Source organism: Halichoerus grypus, chromosome 7, assembly GCF_964656455.1.
Source record: "Halichoerus grypus chromosome 7, mHalGry1.hap1.1, whole genome shotgun sequence".
NCBI lineage: Eukaryota > Metazoa > Chordata > Mammalia > Carnivora > Phocidae > Halichoerus > Halichoerus grypus.
The window spans coordinates 30,637,333-30,662,384 of NC_135718.1; the positions used below are offsets into that span (position 1 = coordinate 30,637,333).

Consider the following 25,052-nt stretch of genomic DNA (forward strand, 5'->3'; position numbering starts at 1 on the left):
GGGGAAACCCAGGTAGCCAACTCCTGGGAAGGGAGGTGCTTCTTGAGCTGCTCAAGTGTTTCTTCTTGCCACCCTGGAGGTGGCCCGGAATCAGGAGACCGATGGACAAAGGATGTCTGGATCCTATAAAGCACTAGCAAACCACATCTGTTCTTGATTTTGGGGAGGTCCTTCATCTTTTCTGGGCTTGAGGATAGTTCTCTCCCTATCTGGATTTCCTGTTCACACCCATGTCCACACCTATGTCTACACCTGCCTTAGAGTAAGAAGGAGGGTAAAACTTGGGGTCTGACAATGGTGGTCTGCGGAGCTACTCTCCCAAACAGGCCACCCAGCCCTTTTCCAGCCCTCTCTGCAGCCCTCTGATGACAGGACTGAACATTCATTTTCATCTGTCAGAAATGGAAGAATGCTGGTGTGAGTGGAGGAAGATATTTGCTGGATTTCCAACCCCCACTGATACTCTGCCAACCCCCTCACCCCCACCTGGGAAGCCAGTGTAGTCCAATGGGGAGAAATAACATCTCCCTGAGTGCAAAGGTCCAAATCAGGGCCATTTTCATCTGGGTGCAGCAAGCTTCAGGCTTCTCATCAGACAAATGGGGTTGCTGCCATCTTGGTGGAGGGAGGGGAGAAGACTGTACTTGGCCTAGGGCTTTTTGTACACTACCCCTCTCCTGTCCGCAGGCTCTGTCCTCCAAGTCGTAGGCTAAGTACGGCAGGTGGTTTGGAGACCTGGGGCACGGGGCTTGCTTTCACCGAGTATTGACAAAGCAAGTCTGGTGGGCCCTGGGAAGCGTTTCTGCCGTCGGGGAAAGCATGTCTGTGGCCCTGGGGAAGGGGTCCAGGCAGCCAAATAAGATCTCCCTTCAGCACTCTGGCCCAGCTGCCTGGGCTGCGCGTCCGAGTGCGTGCGTCTAAGTGTGCACATATTCTGTGTGTGTGTGTGTGTGTGTGTGTGTGTGTGTGTGTGTGTGTGTAGCTGGCCAGGGCCAAGACTGGGCAGGTCGGGCCGTGGCCATTCTCCCATCCCCTCCCCCGCAGCCCCCTGCCGCTCGCGGCGCCTCGAAGGTTCCACCTTTGAAACTGTACGCTGCTCGCTGCAGCCGCTGAGTGGTCTTCGGGAGGCGGGGGAGGGGGGTGCTGGGGGAGGGCGGGGAGGAGTCTGGCCCTGGATGTGTGCTTTTCGATTGATGGATGACTGCCGGGTGGGAGCGAGCGTGCGGGTGTGAGTGTGTGATTGTGCGTGTGTGTGTGTGTGTGTGCGCGGGGTGCGTGCGCGCGCGGGGCCTGCCCATTTTCCTCCTCGCAGCAGTCAGTTGGGAGCTAGAGGGAGGGGGAGAGGGAGACGCAGCCAGCGAGAAACCGGAGAGGAGCCGAGCGCCCTCCGCCCAGGGGCCCTCCCTCGGTCCGCACACAGGCGCCGTCGCTTGGAGGAGCAAGGTGCCTCCCGGCCCGTGAGGGCGCCGCGCACGGTCCTCCTCGGTGGCGCTGCCCCGGGACTGCACCTGGAGGCCGCCCCGGACGGGGATGGTAAGCGGCCGCCGCCGTCTGGCACACAAGCGGGACGCGGTGAGGGCACCATGGCGCTGACGCCCCGGAGGGGGCCCTCGGCGGGGCTCGTCCGGCCCGAGCTCTGGCTGCTGCTGTGGGCAGCCGCCTGGCGCCTGGGTGCCACCGCGTGCCCCGCCCTCTGCACCTGCACCGGCACCACGGTGGACTGCCACGGCACGGGGCTGCAGGCCATCCCAAAGAACATCCCACGGAACACGGAGCGCCTGTGAGTACGGCCCCAGCCCCAGCGCGCAGGGAGCCCCGAGGTTGCCCTCCCACCCAGACGCAGTTCGGGGCTGGGGTGGGGGCAGGACCGTTGGGGCCCCGGGCTCCGCAGCCAATAGGGGGGTCAGTGCCTGCCAGGGTCCTTCCCGAGCCCGGAGCCAGCGGCATCAGTTTCCTTTTCCAGGGATTCAAAGGGCCCTGGCGGGGCTGGCAGCTCCCAACCTCACACCTGCACCCTGCACTCAGCACTGGCAGGCCCATCCCACTGCGCCAGCACTTTATTCCTCCAGGGTGCTGGGAATTGGTGCCAGAAAGCCTTCCTGGCACCCAGGGAGAAGCTCCTCACACTGCCAGGCATCATATCTCCTTTTGGGCACATGGATCTTGGGCTGTGTTCTGAGCACTGTGTGTGGACTGGGCTTTGAGGCAGGTGATGGGCAGCAAGATGGGATGGAGTTGAAGTTTCCAGTCTTCCCCTTCCTCCCCATTGTTTGCCCCAGAGCCTTAAGAATTATTCTCTTGCAGGTGTCGGGCATTGGTCCCCCAAATCCCATCCAGCCATCCCCAACCCAGGCAGACAATGGGACCTGAGGGATTTGGGTTTGGGGCCTGGGATATGTTACATCGACACCCAGAAAGGGGTAGGTGTGATCTGGACTGGGAGCCCCGTGAATCATGCTGAGCGGTCAGGAGCCTGGAGTGGAGACATTGACCATGGAAAGTCATTTAAAAAATCATTTCTCTTCCCTTATTCTCTCTCACTTCTAAATTCTTGAGGAAACTCGGTCCTTTCTAGACCCGCTGAGCTTTGTAGGGTGTGTGTGTGTGTGTGTGTGTATGTGTGTGTGTGTGTGTATGGTTACCGTGTGTGTGTTTATGGACCTATATAATTTGCTTTGCTAGATTCTCCTGCAGAATGTGCCTCTGTGTGAATTCCTAGTATCCGTGGTGTCACCTCAGTAATGGGAGGTTGTGAGAGTCCCTGTACGTGGGCGTGTGTGTGGATTTTTGGTCATATGCGGGGGCCTTTGTGCTGCCTGCAGAGCTGACTGCCTCAGGAGATTTTTGAACTGGACTTCGGAGAAGGCTGCTGGCTCCTCTGAAACCTGCATGCTCCTTCCCGCACTCCTGGCAACTGCAGTGGCTCTCAGGAAAGGCGTACAGATTTCGATAACTTGAGCACATTTTCATGGCTCCCAGCCGGCCAGAAGCAGAAATTTGACCCTGGGGAGAGCTGTCTCCTGGATCAAACTCCGTACCAAGGTCAGCAATTAGTGAGCACCCATTTGCCCCAGACTCTTCTTGGCTGAGTCTGAAAAATTCCCACGGAGGTTTCAGAGAATTTGCAATCTAGATGCAATCTAGATGGGAATTGGTGTATGTGTGTGTGTGTGTGTGTGAGAGAGAGAGAGAGAGAGAGAGAGGATAGTGTGTGTGAGGACAGTGTGTGTTGTGGGGCTGGGGAGAGATGCTGGTGTGGAGAGAGGTTGGACCGAATCAAGTTTCCTGTGCATTATGCTATGTGGCCGTGGAGAGGGACTGGGCATCAGAAATCTGCCCAGAAGACCCCTGAGGTTGCAGGGTCATTCTCTACACCTGTTCACTCTGGATCTCTTCTCCATTCCTCTGCCTTGTCCACAGGGCTTTTCTCCTGCAGCTGTTACCCTGGTAGCAGCCTAGATCTGAGACATAGTAGCCCCTTACCTTTGCTTTTGGATCTGAATCTTGAAGTCATCTCATTCCTTGCTCTTTCTCTCCACCTTTAGTTTTGAGGACACTGTCTCTTTTGATGTTCAGGAACTCATGAGCTCTCTTGCAATCAGAGTGGAATGGAAGTGAAATTTCCTAGTGCAAAAGAAAGAGTTGGGGTCCAACGGCCTAGGTTGCTGTGTGACCTTGGGCAAGTTACTTAACTTCTCTGAGCCTTAGTTGCTTTCCACTCAGAAAATGGGACTGCTGATACAAAAGTCTCTGGTTCTTGTGAGGACCAAAGATAATGTGTGGAAAGTGCCTAGTTCATTATGATGCTCACTGAGTGAGAGGCATTATTACAATAGGATCAGGAGAAGAGTCTTGTTCTTTAATTCAGCAAACGTTTACAGGGCCAGGAACTGCCCTCAGTGCTAAGGCTCCAGCAGGGAGTGAGCAAGTCCCTGCCTTCAAGGGACATACAGCTGAGAGGCCCAGACAGGGGACACCTAACTGTAAGCTTTTGGGAGAGGGCAAGGCTAGCAGTGTGATGGGGCTGTGGTGGGGAGCATTGGGGTGGGAAGCACTTTTCTTGGGGGGAAGGTGCTTCTCAGAGGATAGACCATTTTATTAGCACACTTTGGGACCCAAGAGTGGTTGGTGGGAGCCTGCTCAGCAGAGAGGGCAGGCAGCCCAAACAGAGGGAATGCATGAGCAAAAGGCCTGCGGGTGCGCCTGAGCCAGCCTGATGGGTGAACGGATCAGCTGTCCCCCAGCGTGCTGTGTCCAGTCCGAGGTGATGGGGCTTGGGGCTGGGAAGGCTGGGAAGAGTCAGGAAGTCCTCTTTCCCTGGATTTTCCCTTTGGGGACTTCGGGGATGGAATCCACGGGTGAGTTATTGTGGAGGAGTCAGGGGAGGTCTGGTCTTTGCTGTGTGCAAAACTTCTTGGGTGGGGAAAGGATGTAGAAAACAGAGGGAGCCTGACTTGGCAGCAGGTAGGCCTCAAAAGAGCCATTTGAGGAAGAAAAGAACACCCCAAAAAGAGGCCTTGGTGAGAACACAGCCAGACTCAAAATAACTGTAGCAAACGCTCTCTCTCATCGATATGGGCATCGTGCAGTACTGGGGCCCGGAACGGCGGCCCCCGAGGCTGTGAAATTTGGAGAGACTGCAGCTGTGCATTCGCCTTTTGTCTCGTGGGCAGTTTCTATGGCAGCCTGTGAGGCCCGGCAAGTTTATGATCCTATATCCCATAGCTCTGGGTGCAGGCCTATCCCCCCAAGCGGGAAGAAGTTGGTGTGCTGCAGGGACATCTGGGAAGAGGCTGTGCAGGCCCCAGAGCTGTGGAGGAAATTGGCTCAGCCAGAGGGGCTATGGGGCTGGTGGGCTGGGTGAGGAAGCGACGCTGAATAATTCACTGCCCTGGAACAATTCAAATACAGAGTGAGGGTTAGGGGTGTGGTGGAGGAGGCCTGGAAGCTTCATCTCTTTGTAGAACTCAGCCTCAGAGGGACCCAGCTGTGGCCACTATTAATTGTCTTTTCTCCCACTCAAGGACTTTGACTTTCAGTTGGATTTTTTTTAATTAAAAAAGTCTTTTAGACTAGAGCATCCAGGAGAGTGTGGTAAGAGAGTGTAGTGTGGGGGGACACTGCTTCTCCCTTCCACCCCAGGCGGGCACTTGCATTCTAGGCTTGTGGGCACAGGGTGCAGAGATGGGAGAGGCCTGAGGATGGTAAGGCCAGGAAGGACCCTGGGGAAGGCCCACTGGCTTCCGTTTGCACGCCCAGCCCAGCGTGGTCTGCTGTTCGTCAGTTTCTGGGGGCCCGCTCTCTTGCTCCCTGGCCAGTTGGTCCACTGCCCTAGCTCCCTGCCTGCTGCAGAGGCCTGGAGGGCCCTTGCCTTTTCCCGGCTTGGCCCCCTGATACTGGAGGCCCCATTCAATGGGGCTGGGTGGTCAGGCCCAAGGAAGACTTCCCAGGGCACCCCAGACAGATTGTCTGGCAGCCTGTTTGGAATGCCAAATCACGATTGGATGGTGGTCATGGGGAGGGGTCGGGGGTCAGACAGAAGCCATGTCTGTACCATGGTCTCCTGGGGCAGAGACCTGCACTCTGCCGAGGATGCTGCCTTTAGGTGGGGCTTGCATCTCCAGTAGCAGGTGCCCTGGGCTTCTTGCTGGGCTCTGCATGACTGGTGGCAGGCCCCTGGTGCCATCACTCCATCTGCTGTGAGACTCGGTTTCCCCATATGTAAAAGGGGAGGATGACTGTGTTGCAGGTTGCTGGTGAGGGTCAAGGGACCCAATGCACGTAGAGGACCCAATGCTTGCCACAGGGCTGGTGTGTGAAAATGCTTTGTGATTTAACTAGGTGATGATGTTATTATTATTTTTATTATCTGAGGAGCTCAAGCAAAGGTTTGAGGGTTCAGTGGGGCAGGAGGGAGTTTGGGAGGTAAGCATGTGAGAGTTGGCCATGCTGCAAGCCGGCTCTCCTGGAGTCTGGCTGCGCAGAGTGCTCCTTCCTTGCCCCCACACATCTTTGTCTCCATCTCCTGCATTTGGAAGAAGAAGCAGGGTGGGCGGGGAAGCAGGCAGGGATTCTCTGCAGGGTGGATGGTGTGATGGCATGGTTCTGGAGCCAGACTTCCTGCGTTGTTAGCCCCATTCTGCCACGCAGCAGCTGGGGGGACCTTGGGCGGATTATGGGGTTTAATTAATTCATTCAACAGATAGCTGTCTATTGAAGGGCTGCATGGTGCTGAGGGAACGGTGCCGGACAGAAGCCCAAACAGCCTGTCCCTCCCTGAGTTTTAGTCCGGCAAGGGAGGAAGCGATGAGTAGCACAATATGAGAATAAACACGTAATTGCAAACTGGGGTCAGTGCCCTGGAGGAGCGCGGGACTTCTCAGCACCCCTGTTGCCTTGCAGTGGGGACGATGGCAGGACCTGCCGGTTGAAAGGAGAGGCTGGTTGTGCGGACCGCCTACGGCAGTGCCGGGAGCCGCACTTTGCACTGGGCCTGGCACACAGCTAGGGCCCCATAAGTGGTGGTATTATTATGGTTATTAAGGTGACAGAATGGCAGGGACAGGAAAGGGACTGGGGCGCCACTCAGGGCTGGATCCCAGCCTGGTCCTGCTCCCTCTTCCCTTCCCGTGCAGCCCCTGGTGCTCTGGATCCCCAGCGAACCCTGCCCCTGCCTCCCAGCCGGCTCTGAGGCAGGGGGCTGGCCCTCAGTGGCCCCGGCTGCCCGCGGCTGCCAGCAGGGGCGGCCGTGCTCTTTGGGGCCGGGTGAAGGGCGGCGGGGACTGGCAGCTCCTGCATTATTGGAAGCAGACGGGAGCTTTGGCGGACTTGCCGCCTCCCGTTCTGTGCCGGCATTAGCAGCTCGGCAGGGCTCTTGCTTAATGGGATTTTCTCCCCAAATGCTGTAATTATCGCCATACAAATACTTATTACCCAGAGCAGATGACGGCCGGGCCTTGGGCAGTAGCCAGGGAGCTGGGCTGTGCTCGGGGAGGGGGGCGGTGGTGGAAAACTGGCTCCTCTTTTTGATAGAGTTTGCGACCCCCTCCTCTTCTTTCTGGAACCCAGCCTGTGGCGGACAAACAGCTGTTGGGCACCTGCCGTGTGCATAGTGTTGAGAGAGGTCCAGAGTGGGGACCCGCTCCCCAGGGAGTCTGCAGGCTGGTGGGCGAGAAAGGTCTGTCTGCAGAAGAACAAATGTGTCAAGATGTCTCTAGGGACACAGAGCACAGTGGCTGCCCGCGCAGGCTTTCGTGTGAGAATGGCCTCATTTGAATCCTGCCTCCATCAACGACCACCTGAGAGATCCCAGCCGGCTCACTAGTGACTCAGTTTCTTCATCTGTAAATAATAATAGCACTTACCTCGCAGGGCTGTGAGTTCAAACGAAATACTGCGCGTAGAGTGGTTAGAATAATACTGGCACGTAGAACGTACTCTGTCAGTGTTAGAGATGAGGAGATGGGCGTGCAGGTGGGAAGGGAGGGCTGGACTGATGGGCCTGGAGGACCGGGCAGGACATCGGGAGGGACAGAGCTGAAGTGAGAGGGTCGGGGAATCAGGGGCATCAGAAGGTGTGTGCCGTGCGTTTGGGGAGGAGAGTAAGGAGTGGATCCAGCCAGTGGGGTGCACATTTGTGTTGCTGAGTTCTGAGAGAGGAGATTCAAGTAGTGGGTGGGTACCAGGTCACGGAGCTGGGAAATAGGGATCCATCAGAGGGAGTGTGTGTATTTTTATACTTTTTTTTTTTTAACTATTCAGTGATTTTTTTTAAATCTCCGGAGTTGTGCAAACATCACCATAATCCAATTTTAGAACATTTTTATCACCCCCAAAAAATCCTTTGTGCCATTGTAGCTTTTTATTTTGTTATAATTTCAAATTTGTAAGAAAGTTGCAACAAAAGTATTAGGAGCTCCTATATATCTGTTGTCCAGATTCAATTGTTTATATTTTTCCCCATTTGCTTTATCATATATTATACACATGCACAATTTTGGGGGAACTATTTAAGATTAGGTTGGAGGGGCACCTGGCTGGCTTCGTTGGTAGAGCATGTGACTCTTGATCTCGGGGTCATGAGTTCAAGCCCCATGTTGGGGCATTGCCATAGTGTTTACTTTAAAAAAAAATTAAAAGAAGATTAGGGGCGCCTGGGTGGCTCAGCTGGTTATGTGTTCGACTCTTAGTTTCCACTCAGGTCATGATCTCATGGGTCATGGGATGGAGCCCCGTGTCCGGCTCTGAGCTCGGCAGGGAGTCTCCTGGAGATTCTCTCCCACTGTCCCTCCCCCGACTTGGACGTGTGTGTGCTCTCTCTTTCTCAAATAAATAAATCTTAAAAAAAAAAAAAAAAAAGATTAGGTTGAAGATGTAAGTTTTTTCCTCTAAATAGTTTGGTGTGTGTTTTTCTGAGAGGCTATCAAAATCAGAAAATTTAACATTGATACAGTGCCGTTATCTACTCTATTGTTCATGTTTGCGTTTCGTCGATGGTCTCAACAGTGTCTTTTGTAGCGATCAGAGGTGTGTGTAGGATCACACATTACAATGACTTGTCACGGCTCTTTAGTCTGCTTTAATTTGGCCTAGTTACTTGGCCTTTCTTCACTTTTCTTGACCTCTACATTTGTGAAGAATACAGGCCAGTTATTTTGTAGAATGTCCCTCAGCTTGGCCTCATCTGCTCTGTCCTCATTGTCATATTGAGGTTATGTCCTTTTGGCAGGAATGCTAAGTTAGTGATGTTCTGCCCTTCTTAGTGGGTCATATCAGAAGACACATGACGTCAATTTGTCCCAATATTGGTGATTTTCATTTTGATCACTTGGTAAGTGGGTGTCTGCCACGCTTCTCTGCTGAAAAGTTACTATTTCCCCCCTTTATTATTAATAAGCCATTTGTGGGGGGGGCTACTTCGAGGCTATGTAAATATCCTGTTCTTCACCAGACTTTCACTAGGGTTAACACCCATTGCTGAGACATTTCTGACTTCCTCTTTTCTTCTCCGTTTATTACTTGGCATTCTACTGCAAGAAGGAACTTTCCCTTCTCCTCCATCTGTTTGTCTTTATTACAGTATGGACTCATGGATTGTTATTTTATTCTTTGGGTTATAATTTTTTATTGTCGTTATTTATTTTGCTCTTCAGAGTGTCCCACGTTTGGCTGGTGGGAGCCCCTTCAAGGTGCCCCTGTGTCCTTTTGAAAAGACCCTTTGAGCACTTACCCCCAGAGGTTTTGAGTGGAGGGTGACAAGTGCAAAATAGTGTTTTAAGACGTTCTGTTGCCTGGCTTTGGTGTGGGGGAATAAATGGAGCTGGAGACCAGCTGGCAATGGGGAGACCAGTTGGTTATGGTGACCGTGACTGTGATTTCTGGCTTGTCTGGGACAACAGTTTTGCTGCCATTGCTGTATTTTTATTCTTTAAAAATTTTTGAAAACTTGCATTTTAAAATAATTTTAGACTTGCAGAAAAGTTGCAAAAATAGTACCGAGAGAGAGTTGCCATATACCCTTCACCCAGCTTCCCCTAGTGTTTGTGTCTTTCTTATCCATAGTGCAATCATCAAAATTAAGAAATTAACATGGGTACAAGACTATTAACTAAGCTACGGACTTTATGCAGATTTTACCAGCTTCTCCACGAACGTCCTCTTTCTATTCTAGGATCCAGTCCAGGATTCCACATGGTGTTTAGTTGTCATTTCCCCTTATTCTCCTTTAGTCTGTGACAATTCTTTAGTCTTTTCTTGCTTTTCATGACATGGACACTTTTGCAAAGTACTGGTAAGTTACTTTGTAGAGTGCTCTTCACTTTGGCTTTGTCTGGTGTTTCCTCTTGATTGGACTGAGGTTATGGATTTTTGGCAGGAATGCGATAGGGATGGTGTGCTCTTCTCGGGGCATCCCATCGGGGAGTCGGTGACACTGATACATCTCATTGCTGGTGATGGTAACCTTAATCTCTTGGTTACGATGGTGTTCTGCCAGTTTTCTTCCCCTTGACATTCCTGAATTTGCGTCTGCAGTTAATAAATATCTGGGGGAGATATGTTGAGACTGCCATTGCCTTTTTGTCCTCAAATTCTTACCTACTAATTTTAGCACCCATTAATTTATCTTGCCTGCAACCATTATTATCCAATTTTGATTTTCTATTTCCCTCATTCCTTCTACATTTATTAATTAGAATTCTTCTGTAGGGAAGAGCACTTTATTGCTTTTTAAGAAGCTGGTTTGTTTGATGGGTACCTTGGGTTTTGAGTTTCCTGAGGGCAGGGGCTGTGTCTCATGTATCTTTGTATTCCCATTGTCTGTGGTGCGTGGTCGGTGCTCACAAAAGGTGTGTTTGATGAGTTTTTTTTTTTTTAAACATTTAGTAAGACATTTTCTGTTTCTGATCTTTGCTTTAGAAAATATAGTCATTATGGGTTGAGTAATGGTCCCCAAAGATGTCCATGTTCCAGTCCTGGGAACCTGTGACTGTGTTGTTTTACGTGGCATGAGGGGCTTTGCAGATGCAGTTAAGGATCTCGAGATGAGAGATGATCTTGCGTCATCGGGGTGGGCACAACGTCATCCTTGGGTCCCTGTAAGAGACAGACAGGAAGGTCAAGCCTGGAGAAGGAGATGTAACAATGGAAGCAAGAGGTGGGAGTGGTGACAGGAGGGGCCATGAGCCAAAAGTGGCCTCCCGAGCTGTAAGAGAATACATCTGTGTTGTTTCAAGCCCCTGAGCATGTGGTAATTTGTCACATCAGCAGTAGGCCATGGCCACAGTCCTCATGGAGTTAGGCCACAGAGGCCGAGGCACAGGAGGAAACAGATCTAGACCGAGGCAGAAGGTGCAGAGAGAGCACATAGGAGGGTCATGGGGCCCCAAGGCTCCAGCCTGGGAGAAGCATTTTGTGAATGGAGTGAACATGGTGAGGGTGGCTGATCCTGGAGGAGAAGGCGTGAAGCTGGCTTCTATCTCTTTTGTTTTCATTGCCAATAATCAGCTACAGGAAAAAGACGACCCTAAGGATAGGGATAGAGGATGGTTACTCTGTAGAGTACATGGACTGGAGAGACATTTGGGAGGGCCTCATGGCGAAGAGTTGGAACAGAAACTTCAACGGGAATAAGAATTTCCTGGGGGGGCACCTAACTGGCTCAGTTGATAGAGCATGCAACTCTTGATCTCGGAGTTGTGGGTTTGAGCCTCATGTTGGGTATAGAGATTACTTTAAAAAATAAAATCTTAAAAAAAAAAGACTTTCCTGGGAAGCTGGCATAAAATGCAGATTCCCAGGCCCATCCCAGAGAGATGTGGATTCAGCAGGTTTTTGCAAAGGCAGTTCAGGTGATGCAGACGCAGGAGGTGCTCCAAACACCGTGTGGGAAACACCGCTTCTTGCTGGGGCTTCCTGGTGAGGACAGTACGTCCTGCGTAGACCCATGAAGATTGCCCTTAGTTTCTGCCCACATTAAGATGGCAGGAGGTAAAATGACTGCAAGTGGTTAAAAGGTAGACTTCCAGTTATAAAGTCAGTGAGTCCTGGGGAGATAATGTACAGCATGGAGACTGCGGTTAATAATACGCTATTGTATATTATTGTATATTTGAAAGTGGCTAAGAGAGTAGATCTTAAAAGTCCTCATCACAAGAAAAAAAAAAGTAACTGTGTGAAGTGACAGATGTGAACTAGACTTACTGCACTGATCATTTTGCAATATATATGGACATCTAATCAATACGTTGTATGCCTGAAACTAGTGTAATGTTGTATGTCAGTTGTATATCTCAATTAAAAAAAAAAAAAGAGGGCAGGCAATGAGGAGGAGGAGGTGGGGAGGCCAGAGGAGTCCCTGGCCATCAGTGGATCAGAACTCGGCCTGTGCCAGAGAAGGAGTTTGGAGATGGGGAGGAGGCTTAACCTGGGAGAGCAGCCAGGCTGTCTGAGGACCAGGGCCGAGGACAGCTTCTGGACCTGTGGTGGGGGCTCACTGGCCAAGCTGGGCAGCTGGTTTCCTGGGAGAAGTGGGAGGCAAAGGCAGATGGCTGGGAGCGAGTTGGTGGTGAGGAAGTCTGTGGGAGGAGAGAACACGCAGGAGCTCCGAGGGGGAGCAGGTGGACCGGAGCACCGAGGGGAGGGCGGCGATTTGGAAAGGAAGAGCCAGCCAATTGGGGATGGGGGAGATGGGTCAGAGAAGGAGAGTGGCAGCGAGGAATTGGGATGGTGTCAGCGGTCACCATGGAAAGCCCCCCACCCGGGCCAGGCTCGGAGCGATGCTTTACCCTCCTCTGCCCTTTTACTGCTCACAACGTCCTGGGAGGAAGGTATTATCACCACTCTGCTGATGATGAGAAGGTCGGAGAGGTACATCATCTGCTGGGGGGCACAGATGGCTGGTGAGTGGGGTGCCCAGGGTCCCCGAGTCTTGAGGCTCTGAGACGTGTACCTGTTTAGTTTTAAATCGGACTACCATACCACATATCTTGGTAAGTCCTGGCTTCTTTCATCCACTCATTTATCAAACATTTATTCAGCCCCTATAAAACCCCTGTCAGGGCTTAGCATTGAAGCATAAAGGCAAACCAAGGCCAGGCCTTGGTAACGAAGAGACTAGGGTGGGGTCTGGACCTCAGAACAGAATACAGCATGGAAATGAGGTTAACAACTAGGCCCTGACCACCTCCTACCCATCAGGATGACTGCTCTCAAAAACCAGGAAATAACAGCCGGTGGGAGGATGTGGGGACATTGGCACCCTGGTGTACTGTTTCTGGGAGTGTAAAATGGTGCACCCCCCTGGAAAACATTCTGATCATCCCTCAACAAATTAAATAGAATTACCGTATGATCCAGCAAGTCTGCTTCTGGGTGTACACCCAAAAGATTGAAAACAGGGTCTTGAAGATATTTGTACACCCGTGTTCATTGCAGCATTATTCACAAGAGCTAGAGGGTGGAAGCAGCCCAAGTGTCCATCTACAGATGAGTGGACACAACGGGGTGTATGCATACATATAGTGGAATATAATTCAGCCTTAAAAAAGTAAGGAAGTCCTGTCACATGCTGCAACATGGATGAACCTTGAGGACATTATGCTGAATGAAATAAGCCAGTCATAGACAAATACTGTATGATTCCACTTATAGGAGGTATCTAAAGTAGTCATATTCACGGGGCACTTGGGTGGCTCAGTCGGTTAAGCATCTGCCTTCGGCTCAGGTCATGATCCCGGGGTCCTGGGATCGAACCCAGGTGGGGTTCCCTGCTCAGCGGGGAGTCTGCTTCTCCCTCTCCCTCTGCCTCTCCACCCTGCTCATGCACTCTCTCTCTGCTCTCTCTCTCATGCTCTCTTTTGCTCTTGCTCTCTGTCTCTCTCTCTCAAATAAATAAATAAAATCTTAAAAAAAAAACCCAGTCAAATTCATAGAGACAAGCAGAATGGTGGTTGCCAGGGTCAAGGGGGAGGGAGGAATGGAGAGTTACTGTTTAACGGGAACAGAGTTTCGGTTTTTCAGGATGAGAAAAATCTCTGGAGATCTGTTGTACAACAATGTGAATACGCTTAACACTACTGAACTTAAAATGGTTAAAGTGGTAAATTTTGTTATGTGTATTTTATTGGAATTAAAAAAAAAAAAGAGCGAGCTGGGCCCTGGAGTCAGACATGCTTGGGCTTGCCTCCTCAACCTAATTATCAGCTAGCTGATCTTGAACAAGTCACTGAAATGTTTTTGCCTCAGTCTCCTCATAATGTGAATCAGAACTGATAATAAACATTTGAATCAGGTGTTATCATGAGGCTTAAATGAGTTGGCTTGGTTATGAGAGTATAGATATTGCTAGTATTCAAGCCAAGGCGACAAGACGGGTCCCCAGGAGCCTGGGGAAGAGAGGGATCGGTAGCAACTCTGCCCTGGCCTGGGGCCCCCCACTACTCATCCCTGGGGCTTCTTGAGTTATTGCATGCTGGAGGGCAGTCCCAGCAGCGCTGGGGTTGGTACCAGGCCTGTGCGCTCTGCTGAGGGGGGATTGGGGGAGCCTCCTGATCATGACCCACCCACGGATGCCTGAGGACTGTGGGCAGGGCTCCACCCGCTGATGGGAGTGTGGGCCACGCTTCGGCTGAGATATGCCAGCAGCAGCTGGGCTCGGTGGGCAGGATTGCTCATTCAGCCTATTTTCCCTCTATTTAGTGAACGCTTACCGTGTTGAGGGTGTTGGGCAGATAGCAGGGAGCGGACCGGAGGTGGCCTCTGCCCTTCCTCGCCTGGCAGGAGAGAGACCGGCCTTTAACGAAGGACCTCATATTGCACACGACTCTAAATTCCAATCCCAGCTCTGGGAGAGGAGCTGAGTGAACGCATGTGGGGGGCTGGTCTGGAACGGATGTTTCCACTGAAGCCCTGAAGGATGGCAGGGGTCAGTCAGGTGTGTGTGTTGGTGGGCAGGTGAGGAGGAGAGGGCTGTTCTGGGCAGTTCTGGGCTGAGAGAGCAGCATGGGCAAAGGCTCTGAGGCAGGAGTGCTGGGGTGTTGAAGGAAGTAGGGGAGCGGAGCAGCTGAAACCCTGGGGGCTGGTATTCTCCTGTGAGAGCTACTGAGGAAGAATCTGTCTTTTAACTTGTGGGCTGTGTGGGAAGTCATTGGTAACGCTCAGTGTCCTCTGTGTGTGGAGCTTTTCTTGGCGGATGTCTGTTTGGGGGAGCATTTCTTTTTAATTTTTGATTTTTTTTGTTTTAAAATTTTATTTATTATTATTTTTAAAATATTTTATTTTTAAGTAATCTCTACACCCAGCATGGGGCTCGAACTCACAACCCCGAGATCAAGAGTTGCATGCCCTACTGACTGAGCCAGCCAGGTGCCCACCAAATTTATTTATTTTTAAGTCAAAGTATAATTGACATACAATGATAGATTAGTTTCAGGCGTACAACATAAGGATTCGATAAGGGAAAGCATTTCTCTCCCTCCCTCCCTCCCTCCCTCCCTCCCTCCCTTCCTTCCTTCCTTCCTCCCTCCCTCCCTTCCTTCCTGTGGGCTCCATGCCCAAGGTAGAACCCAACATGGGGTTTGAACTCATCACACTGAGATCTAGACCTGAGCTGTGATCAAGATTCGGATGTTTAACCGACTGAGCTACCCAGGTGCCCCAAGGGAGAACATTTCTTAATTAGTGTAGTTTTTTTTCTTTTTTTCCTTTGCTTTGGGGCGCAGGGAAACTTGGAAAACTCCCTCAGCCCAGCGCTGTTTGGAATATGTCCATTTTAATGCAAATCTGTTCAGGCCTTCAAGAACTACTTCCTGCAGCATCTCTGAGGTGCCAGGTACCATGTTAGGCCCTGAGGATACAATGGTGAGAGGCAACCAACACAGCCCGTGTCCTCGAGGAGCTTATAAACTTCTGTAGGGGCAGAGAGAGCATTCAAGGAAGCCCCCTTACCCATATAAAATTGCCTCTGGCTCATGCTGCAGGAGGGCTGGGGCGTTCTGCAGGTCTGTGATAGGGAGTTTGACCCGCTGGAAGGAAGAGTTGGAATCAGGCAAAGAGGAAGGAGTATTCTAGGCAGAGGGGATGGCTGTTCACAGGAAGGAGTGGATCAGAACGGTGGGCGTGTGGGGCAGGCCACGTGGGCCTTGTAGCTAGCTCTCGGTGAGGAGATTTTTGTCTCAATTCCAAGGGCAATGGGGATTCTTTGAAGGGCTTAAGTGGAGAGTGACACGATCAGATCTGCATCTTGAAAGGAGCCCCCGGCTGTGGCTAGGAGAGCAGATTGGAGGGGAGCCAGAGGGAACGTGGGGCACCCAGTGAGGTGGCTCTGCGGGGCTCCAGGCACAAGGGCATGGGCGTGCGGCTGGGTGGCCTGCAGGTTGGGGTGTTCAGCCTGCCGTCCGGGGGCCCTGGCTGGGTGGGGAGATTCTTCCTTCCCTCCGCTCTCCCTTCTGACTCTGCAGGCTCTCACTGCCGGCGATTTGGCCAGCGTAGTGTTTCTAAGGATAGAGCCGAGGTGTATGGTTCCCCAGCCCAGAGGCCTGTCTCAGCCCCAGTCAGAGCTGCGTGTTTATTTTTTTGGGGATCCGGCAGGAAGGGATTTGGAGGGTGGCCTGAGCCTCCCCGCTGTCATTGCAGGCTTGGGGCGCTGTGGGAAGGTTCTGGTCCCTTAGGGAACTAGCCCTAGAAGGTGGTGGAACCCTAGGGTAAGAACTGCTCGTGAGGCACGCGGGACCCCCCAGAACACGCTGTGAGGGACCCAGGCTGTTTATTCCCACGGCGCTAGAGGTCCGAGGGGTTCTTTCAGTGTATCACCAAACACCCAGGTTCTGGGGATCAGATTCTTGTTTTTGAGAGGATTCAAGAAATCCTTGTGTGTTTTTGTTTTTATCTTGGTAACTTTGCTTCAGAGGATTTTCTCCAAAATCTTCTACCACTGAGGCTTTTCTTTCAGGGTAGGACCACACAGGAGCTGAAGGAAACCAGGGCCATTGGCCGCTGGAGTGTATTTCCTCCTGGGGGAGAAGGATGGTGCACACTCCTCACTTTTGGAAGAGAGAGAACTGTCTTAGGCCATCTTCCCTGGGCTTTCCCATCACGGGGCCTGCAGGGCATGGGCAGCTGCTGGCCCCTCCCTGATCAGTGGGGCCTGGCCCGTCCAGCTCCAGCCTGAGCCGAGCCTGGGGCACCACCTTCCTGGTGGAGCCATGTCCTTGAGGGAAACCACAGCAATAGTGGTAGTAAATTAATCTCCGTAGGTAATACTGATGCAGAGAACGTGCCAGGCCTTACTCTCGGTGTTTTAGAAATATTAAGTCATTGGGATGCCTGGGTGGCTCAGTTGTTAAGCATCTGACTCTTGGTTTCAGCTCTGGTCCTGATCTCGGGGTCTTGAGATCAAGCCCTGTGTTGGGTTCTGTGCTCAGTGGGGAGGCTGCTTGAGATTCTCTCTCCCTCTCCCTCTGCCCACCCCTCTCTAAAATAAATAAATAAGTCTTAAAAAAAAAAAAAGAAAGTAATATTAAGTCATTTACACCTCACCACACCTCTAAGAGGTGGGTACCATCATTATCCTCATTGTACAAACGGGGGAACTGAGGCACAGAGAATTTGAGCTACGTGCCCAAGGTCACACAGCTAGTGATGGTGGAGCAGGAATTTGAAGCCAGACATTTTGGCTCTAAAGGCTAAGCTCTTAGCCACTAAGAACACACGTGGTTCAGCCGGCTGGGGACCCCCTGATACTGTTGCTTAGGCAGAGCACGTGGTCTTAGAACAGGCCCCCAGGGTTTCCTACCCAAAGTCTCCAAGTTGTTTCTCATGAGCACTTGGGGTGAGGGGGGCCTCGACAGAGTCGTCGGCAGGAGGCATCATGATGGGGGGGAAGGACATGGCCTCATACCGGTAGCCCTACCCCTAGTTAGCTGTGAGGTCCTGGGCCATCGCTTCACCAGTTCTGTGCCTTAGCGTCCTCGTCAGCAAGGGAGGGAGAACATGACCGACTCCCTGTGAGCGTGAGGGTGGGGTGAGATGAAGCGTGCTCGGCCTGCACACGGCGGGTGCCCGGTCGGGAGGGGCGGCGGACGTGGGCTCTGGTGGCAAGAACCTCAGGGAGCCCGGGGAGCTCTGGGTTGGGGTTCTCCCTGGAAACCAGGCCTGGAGCCCCCCTGGAGGCCCACCTCACTTGGCTGCTCTGGCTGCAAAGGTCTCAAGGTCACAGCAGCTTCTCCCAGCTTCTTTTTTCCCAGGCAGCTTGCTGGGGAGGGAGTCTCCATGGCAACACTCAAGGACCACCTGTTGGAGGAATCAGGCGCTGGAGAAAGATGACCTCCGTGCCTCATTCCAGCGGCCTCTGCTGAGGGTTTGAGGGGAAGTGGTTGGCCTATGTTGGGAACTCGATTCTCTGGGCCCAGGTGGCGATAATGCCTCCTTTGCAGCCCTCCGACCTGGGTGCCTGATGGGAGCTGCCGCTGCCTCCCAGGCTGCCTCCAGAGGGCGCTCGCCTGAGAGGACACGCTTGGCTCCTGGGTTAGAGAGCGAGGCTGATGGGGGGAGGCAGGGGGCTGGGGGAGCTAGGGTGTCCGTGGACATTCTCGTCCGGAAGCAGCAGGGCCTCCTGAGAGAGAGGCTGTATTTGCCCCATTGTTGCGCCTGCTGTCCCAGGTCTTTTCCTGCATGGGGGTGGAGTGGGGTGCGGGAATTGAGGAGGACGGGGTGGAGCCGCCTGATGGGGGGCTAAGGAACGGGTCTGGAGTCTGAGCAGTGGGGCTGGTGCCAAAGGGGAAGAAGAGAGGCATGTGACTATGATGTCGCCAGAAGTCCCTGTGAGCCCTCCACCCCCAGCCCCCAGCCCACCTCGTGGGAATTCCATCCTCAGGGATTCCTGACTTCCATGTTGGGCCCTGCCTTGTTCAGACAAGTCTTTTAACATTTTCCTTTGCCTCAGTTTTGCTGCCTGTGAAATGAACAATTATTGAAGTCGATTGTCTTATAAACCATGGTTGCCACGAGAAAGAATGAGCCAGTTATTGTAAAATGCATCAGCTTTTTCATGACTTTTGGCTGAATAATACCATATCTAGGAATGTATTCCTCCCAAATGCCCACCAAGCTTTGTGCAGTGTTGTTTATAATTGAATGATATCAAAAGAGCCCAGGTGTCCAGTAGCCGGGGTTCAGGGAATGTCCCAGTAACTTGATATATTCAAATGCAGGGATAATTGATGGCCATCAAAAATCATCAGTGGGGAATGAACAGGGTATAGCATTGTGGAAGGAATGCATACCATGTATGTCTGTCTCACTCATCCCCATATCTTCAGAACCTTGCAAAATGCTTTGCAAATAGTAAGTCTTCAATCAATATTTATTAAATTATTTCAACTACATAAAAATTGTGTCCAAAGAAAACAGGCCTGGAAGAAACTATTCCAGAATTTTAACAGGGGTTAATTCTGGGGGATGAATTTATGTGTGATTTTAATTTTTTCTTTATTCTTCAGAAAATTGAAAAAAGTTCAACAATGTGCATGTATTACTCTTATTTTTATTTATTTTATTATTATTTTTTTTAGAGAGAGAGCATGCATGGGTGGGGGAGGGGCAGAGAGAGCGTGGGAGAGAGAATCCCAAGCAGGTCCATGCCCAAAACAGAGCCTGATGGGGGGCCTGATCCCAGGACCTTGAGCTCATGACCTGAGCCAAAAACAAGAGCCAGACACCCAACCAACTGAGCCACCCAGGTGCCCTGTATTACTCTTATTTTTAAATGCAGTAACTGGAATATTTTGTTGGCTTATAAAAATATAGATATAATTTTAAAAATTCAAGCAGGGGTGCCTGGGTGGCTCAGATGGTTGGGCATCTGCCTTCGGCCTGGGTTGTGATCTCAGGGTTCTGGGATTGAGTCCTGCATCGGGCTCCCTGCTCAGCGGGGAGCCTGCTTCTCCCTCCCCCTCTGCCTCTCCCCCTTCGCTCATGTGCTCCCTCTCTCTTTCTCTCAAATGAATAAATAAAATCTTAAAAAAAAAATTCAAGCAGTGCAGAAAAGCATAAAGAAGAAACTAAAACCAGCACTTAGCAGTTATAGGCATTAATACGTGGCAAACAGCCCCCAGGGAGCTTGCTCTGCGCACATCCCAGGATGGACATGGGTGTAGATTTTACATGAGCGGGCTCATAGAATACAAGCTGTCTTGTAACCCTTTTACCACAAACTGTATCATGGACATCCTTCCCTGTGAGTACAAAATGATTTGTACCCTTTTAAATGACTGCGTAGTATCTGGTTTCTCAGATGTGCTGGAAGGTCAACTAAGCATTGCTCTGGTGATGTCCATTTAAGTTTAACATTTTTGCTCTTGTTATCAGTGCCAATGTATCGTTATGATGAAGAAATTAAAACAACCCAAAATTCCTTGTGGTTTTGGGTTTGGGGATGAAAGTTTCAGCAGGATGGCCCAAAGGAAACCAGCCCTGCTTGCAGAGGGAACCAGTTTGAAGGGCTTGTTGATGATGTTCTCGATGCTTGAAGCACGATTGTGAGCACAGGAGCAGGTTGGGGTGCAGTGTAGGTGAGGCTCAGAGGGGCTGTTTCAGGGAAGAATATTTAGTTCAAGAGAAAAGACCCTCACGTTGGGAAGAGCCTGTCTTGGTCTCCTGGGTGGCTCAGTCGGTTAAGCGTCTGCCTTCGGCTCAAGTCATGATCCCAGGGTCCTGGGATCGAGTCCCGCATCCGGCTCCCTGCTCTGCAGGGAGTCTGCCTCTCCCCCTACCCCTCCTCCCACTCGTTCTCTCAATCTCGATCTCTCTCTCAAATAAATACATAAAATCTTAAAAAAAAAAAAAAAAGAGCCTGTCTCATGTGGAGAGGGCTTCCTCACAGCCTCTAGGGTGGGACGTGCCTCAGTCTGGGGCTCTCATTACCTTGGAGAGGCCTCAAGCCCCTCTGAGAGATCCTGTTTGAAAAGAGATGTGCAGGGAATGAGTTTTCCCAGCTGCTCCTCAGGATCAGGAGACAGGCTCAGGGGCAGGGCAGGAGAGTGACGGGTTGAATGTGTTATCCGCTTGTCACCGGCCTGGCCTGCTGGAAGAAGCTTGGGCCCCCGGATCAGATGGCCGTGTCCACATCTCTGCTCTGTCATGTAGCAGCTGGTGACCTCTGGAAGACACCTGACCTCTCTGAGGCACAATGTCCTCGTCTGTAAGATAGGTGCTGTCATACTTTCCAGCCCCTCCTGAGGGCGTCCACAGAGCCTGGTTTCTGGAGTATGTGGAAACTGAAATATGGGGTTCTTAGTGGTTGCAACTCTAGAACATCGTCTAGGCCAAACACACTTCCTAAATGCTTACAGGAGAGGGACCTTGCTGTTTTTCAAAGGAGCTGGGATTTGGGTTGACTGGGGTTGGTAAGTGAGGAAGCCGGGCTGCAGGGGACTGGAGTGTGTGTGTGCGCACGTGCGTGGGGATAGGGGTAGTTAGGTTGTTGCCAAGCATACGAGTGACTGTGACGTGGTGAGAAAGAGGAGGAGTTGGGGTGGGTGTGAACACAGAGCTGCCACAGGGAGACAGATCAGAAGCGGAGGTGACAGCTGGGTGTGGGGCTAGGCCTGATTGAGATTCTGCTGTGTGTGGTTCGGTGGAACAACTTTCTGGGGAGTGCTGTAGCTGCCTCCTGGAGGGACCTGCTTTTCTGAGGCTGCACTAGCTCGCTGTGAAGAGAAGTGTCCTGGCAGAGGCAAGTGAGCTTCCCTAGGAGGCTCAGCAGGGGCCAGATAGCCTCTAAGGTGGGGTCCATGTCCAAGGTTGTGGTTGGGGTGGGCTGAGGAGGAACACATGTAGCCTTGAAGGGAGGAAGCGCCAGAGGCCGGGGGTGGGCTGGGGTTGCAGGCGAGGAGACACTGCAGCTCAGGCCTGGCCCTGGGATCCAGAGAGTGGGCCCCCTCCCCTCCTCAGCCCCGCCATCCTTCCCCTCGATGCAGGACTGACCTCCTGGTGGCCTCCTGCCTTCAGGCCTCCTCGGCTCCCTCACTTCCTCTGCTTGCTTTCTCAGGCCCTCTGTGATCTGATCTCGCATTCCCCCAGCCCTGCTTCCCACAGCTCCTGACTCCCAGCCTGTCTTCTTCAGCCCCCAGATACTCCGGGGTGTTCTTTCCTGGAACGTCCACTCCGTCCCACTCACTGGGCACATCTGCCTCGTCTTTTAGGCCTCAGCTTGAGTCCCACACCCTCAGTCTTCTTAAAATGCATGACCCACACTGCTCTCCCCTGCTCTCCTGCATGACCCACACTGCTCCCCTGCTCCGACTGGACAGCTCGTAGGAGCCTCTGCCACCAGATGATAGCATCGCTGTCTGCAAGGGGCCCTTTCCCAGCACAGGCCATGCTCTTTTTTTTTTTTTTAAGATTTTATTTATTTGAGAGAGAGAGAATGAGAGACAGAGAGCACGAGGGAAGAGGGTCAGAGGGAGAAGCAGAACCCCCGCTGAGCAGGGAGCCCGATGTGGGACTCGATCCTGGGACTCCAGGATCATGATCTGAGCTGAAGGCAGTTGCTTAACCAACCGAGCCACCCAGGCGCCCAGCACAGGCCATGCTCTTTACTTGTTTAGGCCCCAGGCTAACCCAATGAGATAGTCACAGTTATTATCCGCACTTTACAGATAGGGGATCCACCTGAATAACCTCCCATTGGCTAGTTTCCAAATTCTTCCCTGCATGAATGTCTTGTCTGTCCAATCAGCCTGAGCTCTTTCTGGGCAGAAGCCACGATTTCAGCTCCCACAGCTCTCCCAGCAGTGAGCCTGGGCCCCGTGCATTTCCCGGGCTGGACATCTGCTGCAAAGCTGGGCCTTGGCTTGCTGGGCCTTGACATAGACTTGGGCGTCCCAGGGCTCGGCTGGGAAGCACCTGGCCCCATTGGTGGGAGGACAGCCTGGAGTTCGGTGGAGAGGGAGTGTGGCACTGAGCCCTGGCCTGGGGGCCCACCCTGGGCATCTCACCATTTCTTTCTCCTTTCGTCCACCAGGGAACTCAACGGGAACAATATCACTCGGATCCACAAAAACGACTTCGCGGGGCTCAAGCAGCTTCGGGTGCTGTGAGTATGGGCTGCCGCCCCCGCTCATCGTCTCCCTCCTGCCCCCCCCTTGGCAATGGCCCTGTGGGTCCTAGGCAGAGCCCTGGCTGTGGGCTGTAGAGTTGTAGGCAGGCCCAGCCTCTCCCTGTGGAGTCAGTCTTCAGATGCCTGAGCGGGGCAGGTGGGAGTGGTGGTGAGGCCTGAGCCTGAGCAGGGCTGAGAACTTGGGCGTGGTGGCCACCAGCGGTCGCCACCTGGCAGGACCCGGGCTGGGCAGACGGGGCGTCTTATCCTGGAATGAGGGAAGGCCGGGTGACCGTGAGGAAGCCGGAGAAGCGGCTTTAGGTCTCTGGCTTGGTCTGCTGGGGCCGCCAACACAAAAGACCACAGACTGGGGGACTTAAACACAGAAATGTATTTTCTCACAGTTCTTGAGGCTAGAAGTCTGTGATCAAGGTGCCATCCGGGTTGTTCGTAGTGAGGCCTCTCTTGTTGGCCACCTTCTTGCTGTGTCCTCACATGGCCTTTCCTCTGTGTGTGCACAGGGAGAGGTCTCTGGTGTCTCTTCCTCTTCTCATAAGGATACCAGTCCTATCAGATTAGGGCCCTACCCTTTTGACCTCATTAAACCTTGATTACCTCCCTACAGGCTGCGTCTCCAAATCACACTGGGGGTCGGGGCTTCAGTGTAGGAATTTGGGGGATGCATCTCAGCCCTTGACTGTCTCCATCGTTCTTTTGACTCTGTGCCTCAGACAGACTCCCCAGTGAGGCTACAGCTCCCCCTGACTCGAGAGGGTAGGTGAGCGGGGACAGTTGAGGACAGAGGGGCTCTCCTCGGGTGCTGGGCAGTGGCAGATAGCAGAGGCGGCAGGTGTGGCTCTTCTGGGGTTGGCCGCTGGCCAGTCAAGAAGCCGTCTGTAGCATTTCCCTTGTCGAGCTGGGCAGGGGTGAGGAGTGAGGAGGGGGAAGGGGTGGATCCCTCCATCTCTTCCTGCTCTGCAGCTCTCAGACTCATGCATGCATTCTGACACGTTCAACATCAGACAGTCATAGGGTCCTCACCCCCTACTCCCAGGGTAGTGCAAGGGTCCTGGGGCCTCAGTTCTTTCAGAACTACTTTGCAGCTCTGAGGGTCTTTGGGGGGGCTGGGGACATTGTGGTCTCCATCTTCACTGGGGTCAGAGCTATTAGTCACTGGGCAGGGGTCTTGCTGCTCCCAAACCCACTGACCTTTGACTCCTTCCCAGGCTCCAGGAATCTCCTCTGAGTCCGGGAAAACCCCCCTTCCCTCCTGGCATCCCTCACCCTTCCTGTCCTCCAGCATGGGCTCCTCGACAGCTCAGGCTTTTGGAAACAAGGTGGAGGGAGAGAAGCGTGTGGTAGCAGCTTCCGCCCCCTGCCCTACCCCGAACCTCCTCTGAGGTCCACTGCTTAGGAGCGGACAGGGGAAAACGCAGGGAGGAAAATACACTTGACGATCTCAGAAGGTCCCACGCAACCAGCCCACTGCCTGGCAGCCGGCCGTCCCGGGCAGTGAGGAGGTACGGCCTCAAGGAGCCAGAGGCTGACTTGGCAGCAGATGCGGCCAGGCGGTGTAGGGGTGCCGGCAGAGGGGCTGTGGTCTGCCAACTGCAGTGTGTTTGCTGCATGTGTGGGCCTTGCCCGGTTGGCACAGGCTCCCCTCCGCCTGCTACTGGCCCATCCCCCCCGGCTCTGCCCCTTAGACATGCGCCCGCCGGGCCGAAGGAGGGCCCCTGCCGCCTGGGTCCTGGCTTCCCAGAACCAGGATGCCTTTGGAGCCATGGCCTGGCGCTCTGGTGCCCCGTGGGCCTGGTGGCAGCAGAGGGGTCCGCATGGGCTCAGGGGCTGGAAGTGCATCTCGCTGTCAGGCCTGGGCGTGCTGAGGATACCTGCCGGGAATTTGCAAGGTTGGGGGGCACTTTTGTCCTCTCAGGCCAGGACCTGGGTCTGCGTGTGTCTTGGGCCCTGCACCTGTTTCACTCCCTGGTGCTAGCTATTGCTCAGGGTCCCTGTCCAATGTCCTCTAGCTGTCCTTGTCTCTTTGCTCCCCCAGGCAGCTGATGGAGAACCAGATTGGAGTGGTGGAGCGGGGGGCTTTTGACGACATGAAGGAGCTGGAGCGGTTGTGAGTATCTGCGGGCGCAGGCTCAGGGCGGTGGGGTGGCACTGAGGGGACACGACAGCTGAGCCTGGCAGCGAGGGCAGGGTGGGGGAGAGGCCAGCACGCCGCCCCGCCCCCCCACACCTCCCGCCGGCTGCTGGGAGCCGGGGGCAGCCACAGCCGGAGAAGCGGCCACAGCCTCATCACGAGGTGACAGCGAGGACAAAGCGGGTGTCTGCACCCCACACTCTAAATGCAACTCTCTTTGTTGTTTTTCCCTGATAATGCATTATGGTAAAAACCCCACCCAGTACAGAGGAAGTGAAATTGCTTCCTATAATCTCATAGCTCAGGTGT

The 25,052-nt window shown here is 52.9% G+C and overlaps 1 protein-coding gene across 4 annotated transcripts in view; it reads left to right on the forward strand.

Moving 5' to 3' along the window:
• The first annotated feature begins 1,199 nt into the window (after positions 1 to 1,199).
• The window catches only part of SLIT1 (slit guidance ligand 1), a 164,948-nt gene continuing 141,095 nt past the window's right edge, over positions 1,200 to 25,052 (forward strand). For 2 of the 4 annotated variants that reach the window (XM_036111605.2, XM_036111606.2), the window contains exons 1-3: positions 1,200 to 1,780; positions 22,520 to 22,591; positions 24,648 to 24,719. In XM_036111605.2, coding sequence (XP_035967498.2) covers positions 1,584 to 1,780; positions 22,520 to 22,591; positions 24,648 to 24,719 — 341 coding nt within the window. In that variant the 5' untranslated portion in view covers positions 1,200 to 1,583. Of the gene's footprint in view, positions 1,781 to 2,898; positions 3,043 to 12,334; positions 12,367 to 22,519; positions 22,592 to 24,647; positions 24,720 to 25,052 lie in introns of those variants that run through there. The other 2 variants (XM_036111608.2, XM_036111607.2) reach the window with 2 other exon arrangements.